The following is a 12,861-nucleotide window of genomic DNA, read 5'->3' on the forward strand; positions in this document are numbered from 1 at the left end:
AGGATGGGGAAATAGATTCTGAACTTGAAGTACCGTATTTTCCGGACTATAAGGCGCACCGGACTATAAGGCGCACCTTCAATGAATGGCCCATTTTAAAACACCATTAATGCATCATGTCAGATTTTTAATCCAAAATCAAATCATTCTCCATTTTATCTTTTTTATTTCAACTTCAGACGCAACAAATGACTTTATAATCACAAAATAATAATCCATAGTCTTTTTGAGTCATGATTCATAGTCTTCAGCGGGCCACTTATGATTGATTTCATGACACAATGCTTCGGGCCAGTTTAAATTTTAAAAATTTGGTCCATATATAAGGCGCACCGGACTATAAGGCGCACTGTCGACTTTTGAGAAAATTTTAGGTTTTTAGGTGCGCCTTATAGTCCGGAACATACGGTACATAACATCCAAATGATTCCTATTGAAAAGGACCTACCGGGTATGCTTGCAGAACTGGATCCTGATCGGATGCTCGAGGTAGATAGAGAGGACCAATCATAGGCAGCCTCTGTTCTTTTCATGGCCTCCTGATAGTTCATATAGAGCTGTTTCCCATACTGGACGCAGAAAAAAAATCCCAGAGAGGTTGTGACACCAAAAAATTATTTGTTTTGGACGGAAACCTGATGTTTCGGGGCTTACCTTTGCAATTCTAATTCCATTCACCCACTGGTGCAAGGTCCTGACATCATCGCAGCACAAATACTTAATATACTGCGATTTTTTTTGGATCTGTGGATGCTGTGTGACGACAACACATGTTGAAGAACGATGAAAAGACACACCGGGAAGTACAACGATTGAGTTTACCTTCAAAGCCAGGCAGTAGTCGGTCGGCGCTTTATATTTGCTGCGATAGTCTTGACCGTAATAGACGTTAACGTGGTCCAATTGCAGGAAGCACACGAGATCTCGGGATGCCTTCAGGAAAAAGAGATGATGTGCATAAGATGTGGAAACTGAAATCAATCTCCACAGAAATTGCAATGAGGTCCCTCCCACACAGGAAGTAAAAGTGGAGAACCTTAGCTTTGCCTTTGGGGACATAGTAGATTCCAGAAGCCCTGAGGAGAAAGTAGCGCTTCTTCCAGGACTTCTTCCCATCATCCTTCAGCCACAGCACACCTTCAATCTCAGGCACTGACACGGAACCACCACAGAAGCACTCCTGAAAATGGATGTGGAAAAAGTCTCGTTTATTCCCCTCGAAGGAAAACGTGTGGTTGTTCATCTCACCTCTAATAAAGCTTCCTTATTCCGGTCAGCCATTTCTGAAGTCTCCTTACGGCCCAATAAATAGTTCTGGATGGAGAAGGGGGACGAGGGAAGTCAGTCTCAAACTGTTCTTTGTGATAAATAATATGTTCTGATGAATGTTTCGTTTGTGGGATACGAATTAAACACGCAAGATCAACCATCCATTTCGGGGCAGCCATTTTGTCTCAGGTCACGACTAATTACGGCTCGGCAGTTTTCTGTAGCTCAACCGAAACGGATAAATAATTTGCTGCTTAAGTCGTATTCATCGGAATGCGATTCGACGAGTGGAGGCAAACGCAACAAATTATTGAAAAGACAATTCTGGGCTTGACTTCCCTTTTAAGTCAGGTAGCTCACATGTTCCAATAAATCATTTATTTGCTTTGCTTTCGAGATTTGACCTACTTCTAATTCTCCAGCACAAACACACGCTCTTGTTTGCTCTTTACGTACGCATTGACTGTGTGTAGCCTGACAAGAGTAGTTAGCATCCAAGCTATCTCCTTCCTGCCTGCATGGAGGTCAGATACCTGTGGGTTCTTGAAGAGCGCATATTTCTCGATGCGCTCAATGAACATGAGCTTGTTGTGACTGTCCCGCGTCCAGTTCAAGAGATTTTCCACCAAGTTCTCGTGATCCTCGAAAATACGTTCTGACAAAGAGAGAAGACGAGATGTTTTGAGCAGGTTTCGTTTTGCCGGCCATTTTAATGGGGGTACAGGACATTTTGAAAAAAGGAAGTAGCAACGAGTCGCACGAAATCATTCTCAACAATTTTGATTTGATTCACCGAAGGAAGTGCTTCTCCTTGACTTTCTTCCAGCCCCTTCCTTGGAAGAACATTTCCGCAACTCTCAAACGTGATTCATGATAAATAATAGTAAAAATGAGAAAAGCATTCCCCGCCCCCCTCCCCCTTACGATTTGAGAAGGAGCGACTTAAAGGATCTTCTTACCCATCTGCAGCTCAGTAATGGTTTCCACCAGCGACCAGTCTGGGCTGTAGCCACAGTGCGATTTGTCCAGCAGACTGTCCAACACCTGCCTGACCGTCTGCCTCTCGTCCACCATCATGGTTTTGGAACTCTCGTCCGACATGTGCACCCTGATCACCAGCTGGGAAGGTCAAAGATGGTTCCTCAATACATATTTTACGCGACCTAGTTTTTGGATCCGGCGAGTTGCAAACGCTGAGGTATTAACGGGTCCCAGTGTGACCATTAAAGAGCGACTTCCAGTAATCTGGTTTTGCATCTAAATCACAGCAAAAGTGGAAGAGGATTAAACTCGACTTGAACGTGACGAGCACACGCGTGTGAGCGGCTTGAGTAAAAGCCCTCGACGTTTCCTCGAGCTGATCCCAGCATTCAACCAATGTTTGGGTTGAAGAGAAATTTGGACGAAGGACAACACTAAGAAAGCCGCAGACGTACATGGGGAGTTGAGCACGTCGGGCCAAGCCACAAAAAAACGTAATGACCCTTACTTTGAAAGCTTTTGAAAGGACGCACAAAATTGTGAAACATTTGTAAAACAGTGGAGCATTACTGTAATTTTCGGACTATAAATCACGTTTTTTTTTTTTCATAGTTTGGGTGGGGGGGCGACTTATACTCAGGAGCGAATTATATACATACACTACCGTTCAAAAGTTTGGGGTCACAAAATTGTTTGGGTGACCCCAAACTTTTGAACGGTAGTGTAAATATTATTATAATAAAATATTATGAATTAAATATAAATTATATCTTATATTTGTATAAGATTATATATAATCTATGAATATAAGTATACATACATATTATAAGATTTTTTTACACAGAAGATTATATATATAATCTATAAATAATTATCTAAATAAATATATACACTACCGTTCAAAAGTTTGGGGTCACCCAAACAATTTTGTGACCCCAAACTTTTGAACGGTAGTGTATTTATGTTTTTTTTCCACTTTTTTGGGCATTTTATGGCTGGTGCGACTTATACTCCGGTGCGATTTATAGTCCGAAAATTACGGTAATCATTTCACTTCCGAAGCTTTTTTACTTTGAAATGATATGGCTCCATTACGGAGAAAGAAGCTGGGGGTTTCTTGAAGAAACAGGGGACGCTTCAAATGTATGCACCCTAGATCTCTTTTGCAACCTCTTGCAGATGCACGCTCACAATCAAATGCTGCAATGACCTACTTTCGGGGCTGTGAATGAAGTTCACAAAGGAACGCGGGACGCGGCCGATATGACAAGACAGCCGTATCAACACGGGTCGGACCAGCTTCTGAGGACACGCGAAAGGAAGGAGGGCCTTACCTTTTTGACCTGCGCCTCTTTGATTTTCTCCAGGGCCACTCGGATCTTCTCCGCCTTTAGCTTGGCGGCGTGCTCCTCCTGAATGGTCGAAATAGCAGCGCGGTTAATCCACGTTGGACTATTTGTAACCTCCTCGCCATCCCCGTGAAGTCCGGACTCGGTAACTTCCACTTCAACGTAATGGCGCCGCCAAAAGGTTTCGCTTCACTCACCTGCCCCCTCCAACAAGATGCCATCACCTCCATTCTGCGGGTTGCCGAACAAAACACCTCCTTGTGTCCCCGAGTGAATAACGGATCGAAAAACAAACGCCGTAAAGCCAAATCTCATCAATTACGACATCGCTCCGCCAATTTCCTTCCGGTATCTATCTGTTCCATCGAATACGGCGCTTGATTCGTCGCCCTTCTCGATCCTTTCGGAGCAGCAGCTGCCTTTGATCCCTTGTACGAGGAAAAAAACGAGACAATACGAGGGGATCCCGGGAGAGCGTTACGGGCTTCTGAGGAGCGTGGGATCACTTCACAAAGCCTCGGATAGGACCAAAACATCCAACTTACAAACGTAACGCCATATAAGGAAAAATACCTTCAGCCATGAGATAATGCGAGCAGACAAGAAGACCTGAGTCTCTCTCTCTCTGGTTTAAGAGTGTGACCAAACGAGGGACACCCACCAAATGGCAGTTCTGCCAATCCAGAGAGCTCCATTTTCCACGACTGTCTCTCTTTCAACCAATCAGGCGATGGGGGTGGGCTACCGTGACCACGACTGACCCTCAGCACTAACGCACCAAGACAAGGATGGAGAATTTGGGTAAAATGTTGAATATTTCAAGTGGTGTGTGTGCGTTAGCCTCAAGGTGGGGGTATCGAGGAGCGCGCCTCAAGCCTCTTAGCTCCTTGACCCAGACTAGTGTTTACACATGACTGACTCAAGCAGTGTTTGGCTGACACGTACTGAGCAGCGGCAAGCTTTTAGTCGTCCTTTGGTGTGTGAAACAAAGTCACGAAGGTTCCGACAGTAGCTTTAATCACATCTTCGTCTTTGCTGCTTCTCACACACGCCCAAAAATGGAGCCGAATGCAAGCGGCAACGCAAACGACACAATGGAAATCTTATCCTGACTTTTTAGTTCATTCTAAAACGAGAACCCTTGAGAAAGGCATTGAGCCGGTGTTAAATTCAAGGTCAGACAGTCCGCCAATGCAAGAGAAAAGTGATTGTGATGTAGGTAGGCATCATTGTGAAAAGCATGGGTGACGTGCAGAAAAGCAGAGAGGGTGAGCATTAATTCGATATAGACCAGAAAAAAAAAAAAAATCACCTTAGTCAGGAGGTGAGAAGGCTTTCCAGCTATGCTTTTCAGAATGAGCGAGGTTTCTTGGTCCAGATACGAGTGCTTGGGGTGAGAAGAACAAAACAGAACCAAGAGGAAAGGAAAAATAAAGACGTCAATGTTTGGTCATTAATAATTGTCGAGCAGGGAAAAAGTTAGGGATATTCGGCTTTGGGTGAAATTTCAGCGCAAGCTTCAAAGCATTCCAGTGAGCTTCAGTTGAGCTTTTCGAAATTTTTCAATGTCAAACTGTTCGGTGTTTCCATCGTTTTTGCTCTTCTCTAACAATTGCTTCGTGAAAGGTTGGACATTCCAAAGTTGAACAGAGGTCACCTGTTAAGGTCATACGGTACTCCATCCTGAAATTTGACCCCAAAGCCGACTGGCCTTAGCTTTCCGTGAGTGGTTGATACTTGGCTATTAAATGTGGAAGTTAGTTAGATTCAATATATGGAAAGGTGGCGCAGCAAAAGAAGAACTACCTAGCTCCTCACAATATTGTGATAATCAATGTATGGTGCGGTCTTGATATTATTATTAATCTCCTGTTTTTACAATAAAAATGTATGAACATCACTGTCGGACATACCGTAATTTTTGGACTATAAGTCGCACCGGAGTATAAGTCGCACCAGCCATAAAATGCCCAAAAAAGTTAAAAAAAACATATATATGTATATAAGTCGCCCCCCCCCCACCCAAACTATGAAAAAAACTGCGACTTATAGTCCGAAAATTACGGTACTTGAATTGATCAATATTGCGTTTACATGGACAAAATTTCTTCCATCCAATCAGAGTTTGGATTAAAATTATAATCGCCGTTTTCAAGGACACTCAAAATATTGATCCGACTTTCAGATTCCACTTTGGTGTTGATTTGAGAACAGCAGTGAAGATGACGCGAACAAGATGGCAGCTTCCATTATGTACCGTAATTTTCGGATTATAAATTGCACCGGAATATAAATCGCACCAGCCATAAAATGCCCAAAGAAGTAAAAAACAAACCCATATATATGTATATGAGTCGCTCCTGAGTATAAGTCGCCCCCCCAACCAAACTATGAAAAAAAATGCGACTTATAGTCCGAAAATTACGGTAGTTTGAAGTGACGCTACATCCCACTGCAGCTGGGTCGAATCTTTTGGGTGGCTTTAAAATGTCTGTAGGTGTTCCTAATATTGCCCATGTATCTTCATGCTAACAATATTAGGCAGCGTAATCGAAAAGATTAACACGCATGCGCAGGCACAGAGAAACACACAAAGACACACACACACATGCACTTACAGTGGCCCGATCCACTTCATCCTCCTGTGAGGTGAAGTCAAGGCGCCGCCTAGCCCTTTTACCGTCGGCCCACCGCAGTGTGACATGCTGCAAATGTGCACGTGTGTTGATGAAGATAGAAGAAATGATGCAAATATGAACACATGCAAGGTTGGTCTGGGAGGTCACGGCGCATGCCAAACTTCACTGAATGATTGGAAACATGGATTGTTTCTCACTTTCCTCGTGAACCTTGCCTTCAATCATTCATTCTGGAGCAGTCACGCTTAGAAGATTACCGTATTTTCCGGACTATAAGGCGCACCTTCAATGAATGGCCCATTTTAAAACGTTGTCCTTATATAAAGGCGCACCGGACTATAAGGCGCACCATTAATGCATGTCAGATTTTTAATCCAAATCAAATCATTCTCCATTTTATCTTTTTTATTCCAACTTCAGCCGCAACAAATTACTTTATAATCACAAAATAATGATCCATAGTCTTTTTGATTCATGATTCATAGTCTTCAGTGGGCCACTTATGAATAGAATAGATCTTTATTTGTCACCTGTACAACGAAATTTAAAAAGTGCCAACCGATCCGCGCATGAGCTAAAAAACAAATAGAATAAATAGAATAAAAAAAACATGATTGATTTCATGTCACAATGCTTCGGCCCATCTTAAATTTAGGAATTTGGTCCATATATAAAGGCGCACCGGACTATAAGGCGCACTGTTGGCTTTTGAGAACATTTTAGCTTTTTAGGTGCGCCTTATAGTCCGGAAAATACGGTACAAGGCACTCATTAGCAAAGCACTCAAAGCAATAACAATAAATGTGCTGTATTGCATGCGGCGTCTCACATGCTTTGCGGTTAAACGTACACGATAACAAGCAGATTGCGTTTTTCCAATCGGAGTGTTATTATAAACATGTTCATGCCATACCTCTGTGCTGGTTTGGTTCTGTCTCTGTAGGGTCGGGCTGCTCCTTCCATCCGCTTCCCCGCCCGTCGTCACCCCTTTATCAATGTCCAGGGAGTCCATACTGGACGCCGAAGCGCACGCCGAGTTGACGCTGGAGCGCTGGGACGCAGCCTCCTGTTCGCTGACCGCACCCACTGAACCCGTCCGCCGATGGTGCTGCCCGCCGCCGGATGAGCCGGACGAGGGACGTCTCATGGTGGCGGAGGAGAAGGAAGACGAGGACGAGGAGGACGACGAGGACGTCTGACGCGCCGCTTCGTCCATGCTGAGCGAGGCCTTCTCCAGCTGGGAGGTGATGTCGTCCAGGGAAATGTTGGAAGCCACAGGGCGGGTGTTGACACCGCTGCCGCCTCGCACCGTGTTGGCTGGAGATGCCCGAGTGCTGCTACTGGCACTTCCTGTTTTTTTGAATGCATTTCGGTGTGAAGCACGCCATGCCAAAATGTCCATTTGAAAACAAGGCTGAGTTTGTACTTGAACCTAAATTCACCCCAACCCTGCAAGTCAAGGGGACTAACCTCCACTGCTGCTTCCCCCTCCACTGGTGCCAGGCTGCTTGGCGCTGGCACCGCGTCCCCCTGGAGCACGCTTGCTCTGATTCCGAGAGTTTGGCTTGGAAATAGTACTGAGCTCCTGTTCTATGGTACACAAGTCAGCCATCAGAGCATCCAAGTCCACCGTGTCGCCCTGGTTCAGTGCCTCTGCATGGAAAAGAGATAGTTCGGGTTTTTTTTTTCGATGAAGCAAATCGTCCCGTTAATGAGATGAACGCTCTCACCATTTATGTTATACATTGAGAACCGGTAGGAGAAGTTGGCAATGTTTGTCTCTTGCCTGAGCGGAGGCTTCTGCAGTGCCTTCTGGGGCCTGCCGTCATCCATGCTCTATAAAAACAATTTGGGTAAAACCAAAACAAGTGGCGTTCATCTGCTTTGTAATCCCACACAAGAGTGCTCGTTAACAAAATGGAGGTGGTAAAATAAAAGGAGAGTTGCTAGGACACAGAGTGTGGCAAGTGACTATAGTTACAGCCTCATCCTCAAGTAGATTTGTGTGTTAACCTGTGTGAGCTTGTCCAGTTCCCCCAGCCAGGCTCCAAACATTTTGTCCAGGTCTTGGTCCTCCTTGTCACTGTCCTCCTCGGCTCCATGGTCCAACTCGTCATCCGATACCTGCTCCATCTAGCAGACACATCCAAAAGGCAAGTCGTTAGTTGAACATGCACTTTTTTTTTTTTTCCTGCGCACTGAAATGTGAATTTTAGCTCAGGCTTAAAGTCTGAAACTGAGTGGGCATCTATTACAAACCACAAGAATCACATGATGCTGCGTTGCCATGGAGACAATGTCATGCAAAGCAGTCTGGCACACGGTAGCAAGCGGAGAGAGGCAGGCAAAGCCAAACCACTGCTGCGCGCTTTCAAAAAGTGACAACACAGCGCCCTCTTGTGGGCTCATAGGGAAATAGTGAAACTGCAGCTGTGTGCCATTTCACCCATATTCGAGACGTTGACTCATTCAGCTTGTTTTTTTTTTTTTTGAAATGAGCTGATTTGCATTTTGAAGTCTGCTTTATATTTATTTATTCAACAGAAGACATTGATCCACCCATTATTTCTTAAGAATGAATAATCAGGTTACAAATGTAACAAAACCACGAGGACCGATAAATACAAAGGGCTGCCAGTTTAGTGCACACTTGTAAAAGAACAAATTTGGCTAATGGCTTTCATCAACAATACACCTTGATAAGCGACTGTGCAAGATGGTGTGCTGACATTGCTCATCACCTTCATCCTTATTTATGAAAAGAGGATGATTCCATCCACTGGTGTCAAAGTCGAGGCCCGGGGGCCCGCCACATCATTTGATGTGGCCCGCAAAGACAAATTGTGCATCAAATCCATGTGTCATTACTAGAATTGCAAATTGTCTTCACTTTTAATAATATATACACTACCGTTCAAAAGTTTGGGTGACCCCAAACCTTTGAACGGTAGTGTAAATATTATTATAATAAAATATTATGAATTAAATATTATAAATTATATTTTATATTTGTATAATCTATGAATATAAGTATACATATATATTATAAGATTTTCTAACACAGAAGATTATATATATATATATATATATATATATAATCTATAAATAATTATCTAAATATATACACTACCGTTCAAAAGTTTGGGGTCACCCAAACAATTTTGTGACCCCAAACTTTTGAACGGTAGTGTATATATGTTTTTTCTAAATATTTGACTAGTTTTTACTCGTCTGATTTGAAAACGAGTTATTTGTCGGTCGGTTTTGTCGCTTTTACTTAATATGAGGTGCTCATACATTTATTCGGGTTCACAGTCATAACGGCCCTCCGAAAGTAGCTACGACTACAATGCGGCCCGCGAAAAAAATGACTTCGACACCCCTGCACTATATGGAATGAACCGCCATGCCAGCTTGTACCGAACAATGTGCTTTAAACTACTAAGTCGCAAGAGATAGCCGCAGTGACATGACTGAATCACACCTATTGTAAAATACTTCACTCCCAATACAGTCAGCAAAATGTTACCAGTTGTCTTGATCCAGTACCTAAACGACCCCCCTCCAGCCCTGCTCAACTAGCGGGGGGGGGACTACTTAGGATTATATATACACCACATGGTCTTTTGATCTGCATAGAGGTTCATTTGGATTGTCTAGACTTTGTGACACCGGCATTGCTGCAAAATGAGTTAGCACATCCAACGTGTGCAAATAACCCCCGGATCAACAAACCGACGTAGCCAACTGCAGAAGAACTAAGACGCACATCAAACACGTCAGACATGACAATCGATGGCGTGTATTTGTGCAAAATTAGACTGCTTACACATTGGCCTTGGGTGTAGGAGAACCAGGAGAGAAGAATGGCTTGAATCCAACTGTGTGCAAACACTCGCTTTTTACAAGTGTGTTTGGACAGCAATCAACCTGCAGTTCTTCCCGACTAATTTGCCAGTAGACACACATACATAGACTAAGGTCAATGAATATGCAAATACTTTCCAACTGAAAAAAAAAAACCAAAACTGACAAAATGGAAGGGAGGAAACGACAAGAACAGAAAGCGGGTTGCTGTCGTTCGAATGGAATTGCATCCTCGGTGCAGTTTTAAGTGAATTACCACCTGAGCCGGTGCTTTTAAGATTAGAGACTATGACCCGAGGGAGGTTCAGGGACGCTTGGAAAGCACGCATATGTCCTAAGGCATCATTTTCAACCAGACAGCAGAGGCCTTTCATCTGCCGATACTGCAGAGGTCCTGCTCTTTGGTCTGAGTGTGACCCACGCTGATCTGTCTCCTGTGACTAAGGGTGGCGAAGGGGTCAGGAGGTTGCGATGGTGGGGGTTCAGAGATCGCCAGTCCCTTTGCTGCTGAAGGCTGAGCAGCGATGACAAAATGTGGCAATGCTCTCTGGAGACAGCCCTAAAGAACGTGAAGACACGAGCACATGATGAAAAGCGGGAGACTATTTCTATCTTTAGACACTCGTCAGAGTGTTGGGACATCTGAAAATAAGAGCGGGGTGTGTCGTTTTTTCCCCTCAGTCTTTGCAAGAAGTTTGAAGTATGCCAACACTCGCACATACAATAGGAAGGCTTAAACTACTTACCGTTTTTTTCCATGTATAATGCACAAAATTTAACTAATTTATTGTCCTAAAATCTGGGGTGCGCATTATACATGGGTACATTTTTTTTATCCGGATATGATACGGAGGCGGCCATTACAGATGCGCTTTCTTCTCCGCTGTTCACTTCAAACACGCTCCATCCGAACACAATGCTCTCGTATCAGATGCTTGCTCGATGAGCTGCTCGTTTGCTGTCACAATGTACCCTACACAAATCCGAAACATTTCTTCGCTATCGACTTTGCTAGCGCATGCGCAGTGATACTGACCGGCAGAATAACATCCGCTTGTTCCCAAAGATGATCTTTTTTCTGAAATCATTTTACGTTTACGGACTTAAGTAGGAGTCCAAATTTGGGTGCGTATTATACGTGGGTACAGGCTTTTTTCCAGCATTGACATGCCGTTTTTAGGGTGCGTATTATACATGGGGGCGCATTATACATGGAAAAAAACGGTATGTGCTCCTCTCAGATTTTCATACCTAGGGTCAATGAGAGTTGAAAAAAGAAACTTGCTGACTCTGCTCATTTTCAGGCACATGACATGGAATAAGTGATGCTGCCTGAAGACGACTTTGGCATCAAACAGAATGTGGATGCTTCCAACTGCAAGTAAGCTTTATTTTCCATGGGTCTTAGAGCATTCATTTTTGAGTCGGCCAAAGGTCCGTGATAGATGTTTATGATGAAATTGGAGATTCAAGGGGAAAAAGAGCACTGAACTTTTTTTCATATTCGTTTTTACCAGGTTACTTTGTGGCTCACGAACATCGAAAGTCTCTCAAAGCTGACTTCCGTGCAGACAATCCTAAACTTGCCCATCACCAAAACAAAAATGAGTATACCACCTCAATGTAGATAACCGTTAGCTTAGCCTTTCCTATTCTTCTTCTACTACTCCACAAATATGAGTTACGCCAGCATGTCGTAGCAGCCCGGCTAATTGACGTGCATATGTGGCGGCCATGTTGGAAGGGACAACGTGGGCGTAAAAAAATATTGTGTATTACTTAACCGTATGCTGCACAATGTGCCGGCATCTTTTGTTTTTGATTTACTTGCCATCCATCCATCCATATGAAAAGGCCTTTGCCCTTATTAGCTTATTGACGTCGCCACCTATGCTAACATCTGTGGTCTTGTCACCATGCTGACTCTCACCGATCAGTCTTAGGACTGTGACTTTCAAACTTACCAATGAATCCTTTCCTGGCTTAGTCACTCAGGAAACAGGGTGGTTGGCAAGAGAACAAAAAACACTATTGTCTTGAAATACCCTTATGATGACTAAGTTTGAGACAAGCCCTGGACCTGGTTACATCCTTCCACATGCAGAAGAGAGCCAGCCTGAGCTTGTTTCTCCTAGGCCAATGACTGTAGACATGGCTAATGCCTGACCAATTGTCCAATCATTCCTTTCATGCCCAACAAGAGGAATGCAACTATGACTCATCCTCTGGCCGTCAACATGGGTTGAACTGTTGCCTGCAAAAACCACATTTTCGTCAATGCTCAAGACAAGCTAGTCAGGATGAGACAAGGTTAAATTGTTTGAAATCTTCCAAAGTTGTGGTGCTTCAATTACCGTATTTTCCGGACTATAAGGTGCACCGGACTATAAGGCGCACCATTAATGCATCATGTCAGATTTTTAAACCAAATCAAATTATTCTCTATTTATCATTTCTATTTCAACTTCAGACGCAACAAATTAATTTATAAACACAAAATAATGATCCATAGTCGTTTTGATTCATGATTCATAGTCTTCAGCAGGCCACTTATGATTGATTTCATGACACAATGCTTCGGGCCAGTTTAGATCTAGGAATTTAGTCCATATATAAGGCGCACCGGACTATAAGGCGCACTGTCGGCTTTTGAGAAAATTTTAGGTTTTTAGGTGCGCCTTATAGTCCGGAAAATACGGTAAATAGAGATTTTCGAGTTTGATTGTAAATGGCAAAGGAAAAATGAGGAGAAGCTA

At 43.5% G+C, this 12,861-nt stretch overlaps 1 protein-coding gene across 5 annotated transcripts in view; it reads right to left on the reverse strand.

The window, feature by feature from the left end:
• The window catches only part of raph1b (Ras association (RalGDS/AF-6) and pleckstrin homology domains 1b), a 30,442-nt gene that overhangs the window by 4,882 nt on the left and 12,699 nt on the right, over nucleotides 1-12,861 (reverse strand). For 3 of the 5 annotated variants that reach the window (XM_061263852.1, XM_061304879.1, XM_061263861.1), the window contains 14 exons: nucleotides 8,252-8,371; nucleotides 7,969-8,074; nucleotides 7,709-7,891; nucleotides 7,152-7,588; nucleotides 6,218-6,304; nucleotides 4,912-4,986; nucleotides 3,585-3,662; nucleotides 2,229-2,388; nucleotides 1,803-1,924; nucleotides 1,249-1,314; nucleotides 1,037-1,180; nucleotides 823-933; nucleotides 655-753; nucleotides 449-569 (listed from right to left, as the gene is read on the reverse strand). In XM_061263852.1, coding sequence (XP_061119836.1) covers nucleotides 449-569; nucleotides 655-753; nucleotides 823-933; nucleotides 1,037-1,180; nucleotides 1,249-1,314; nucleotides 1,803-1,924; nucleotides 2,229-2,388; nucleotides 3,585-3,662; nucleotides 4,912-4,986; nucleotides 6,218-6,304; nucleotides 7,152-7,588; nucleotides 7,709-7,891; nucleotides 7,969-8,074; nucleotides 8,252-8,371 — 1,909 coding nt within the window. The remainder of the gene's footprint in view (nucleotides 1-448; nucleotides 570-654; nucleotides 754-822; nucleotides 934-1,036; nucleotides 1,181-1,248; nucleotides 1,315-1,802; nucleotides 1,925-2,228; nucleotides 2,389-3,584; nucleotides 3,663-4,911; nucleotides 4,987-6,217; nucleotides 6,305-7,151; nucleotides 7,589-7,708; nucleotides 7,892-7,968; nucleotides 8,075-8,251; nucleotides 8,372-12,861) is intronic. The other 2 variants (XM_061263869.1, XM_061263879.1) reach the window with 2 other exon arrangements.

Source organism: Syngnathus typhle, linkage group LG2, assembly GCF_033458585.1.
Source record: "Syngnathus typhle isolate RoL2023-S1 ecotype Sweden linkage group LG2, RoL_Styp_1.0, whole genome shotgun sequence".
Lineage (NCBI taxonomy): Eukaryota > Metazoa > Chordata > Actinopteri > Syngnathiformes > Syngnathidae > Syngnathus > Syngnathus typhle.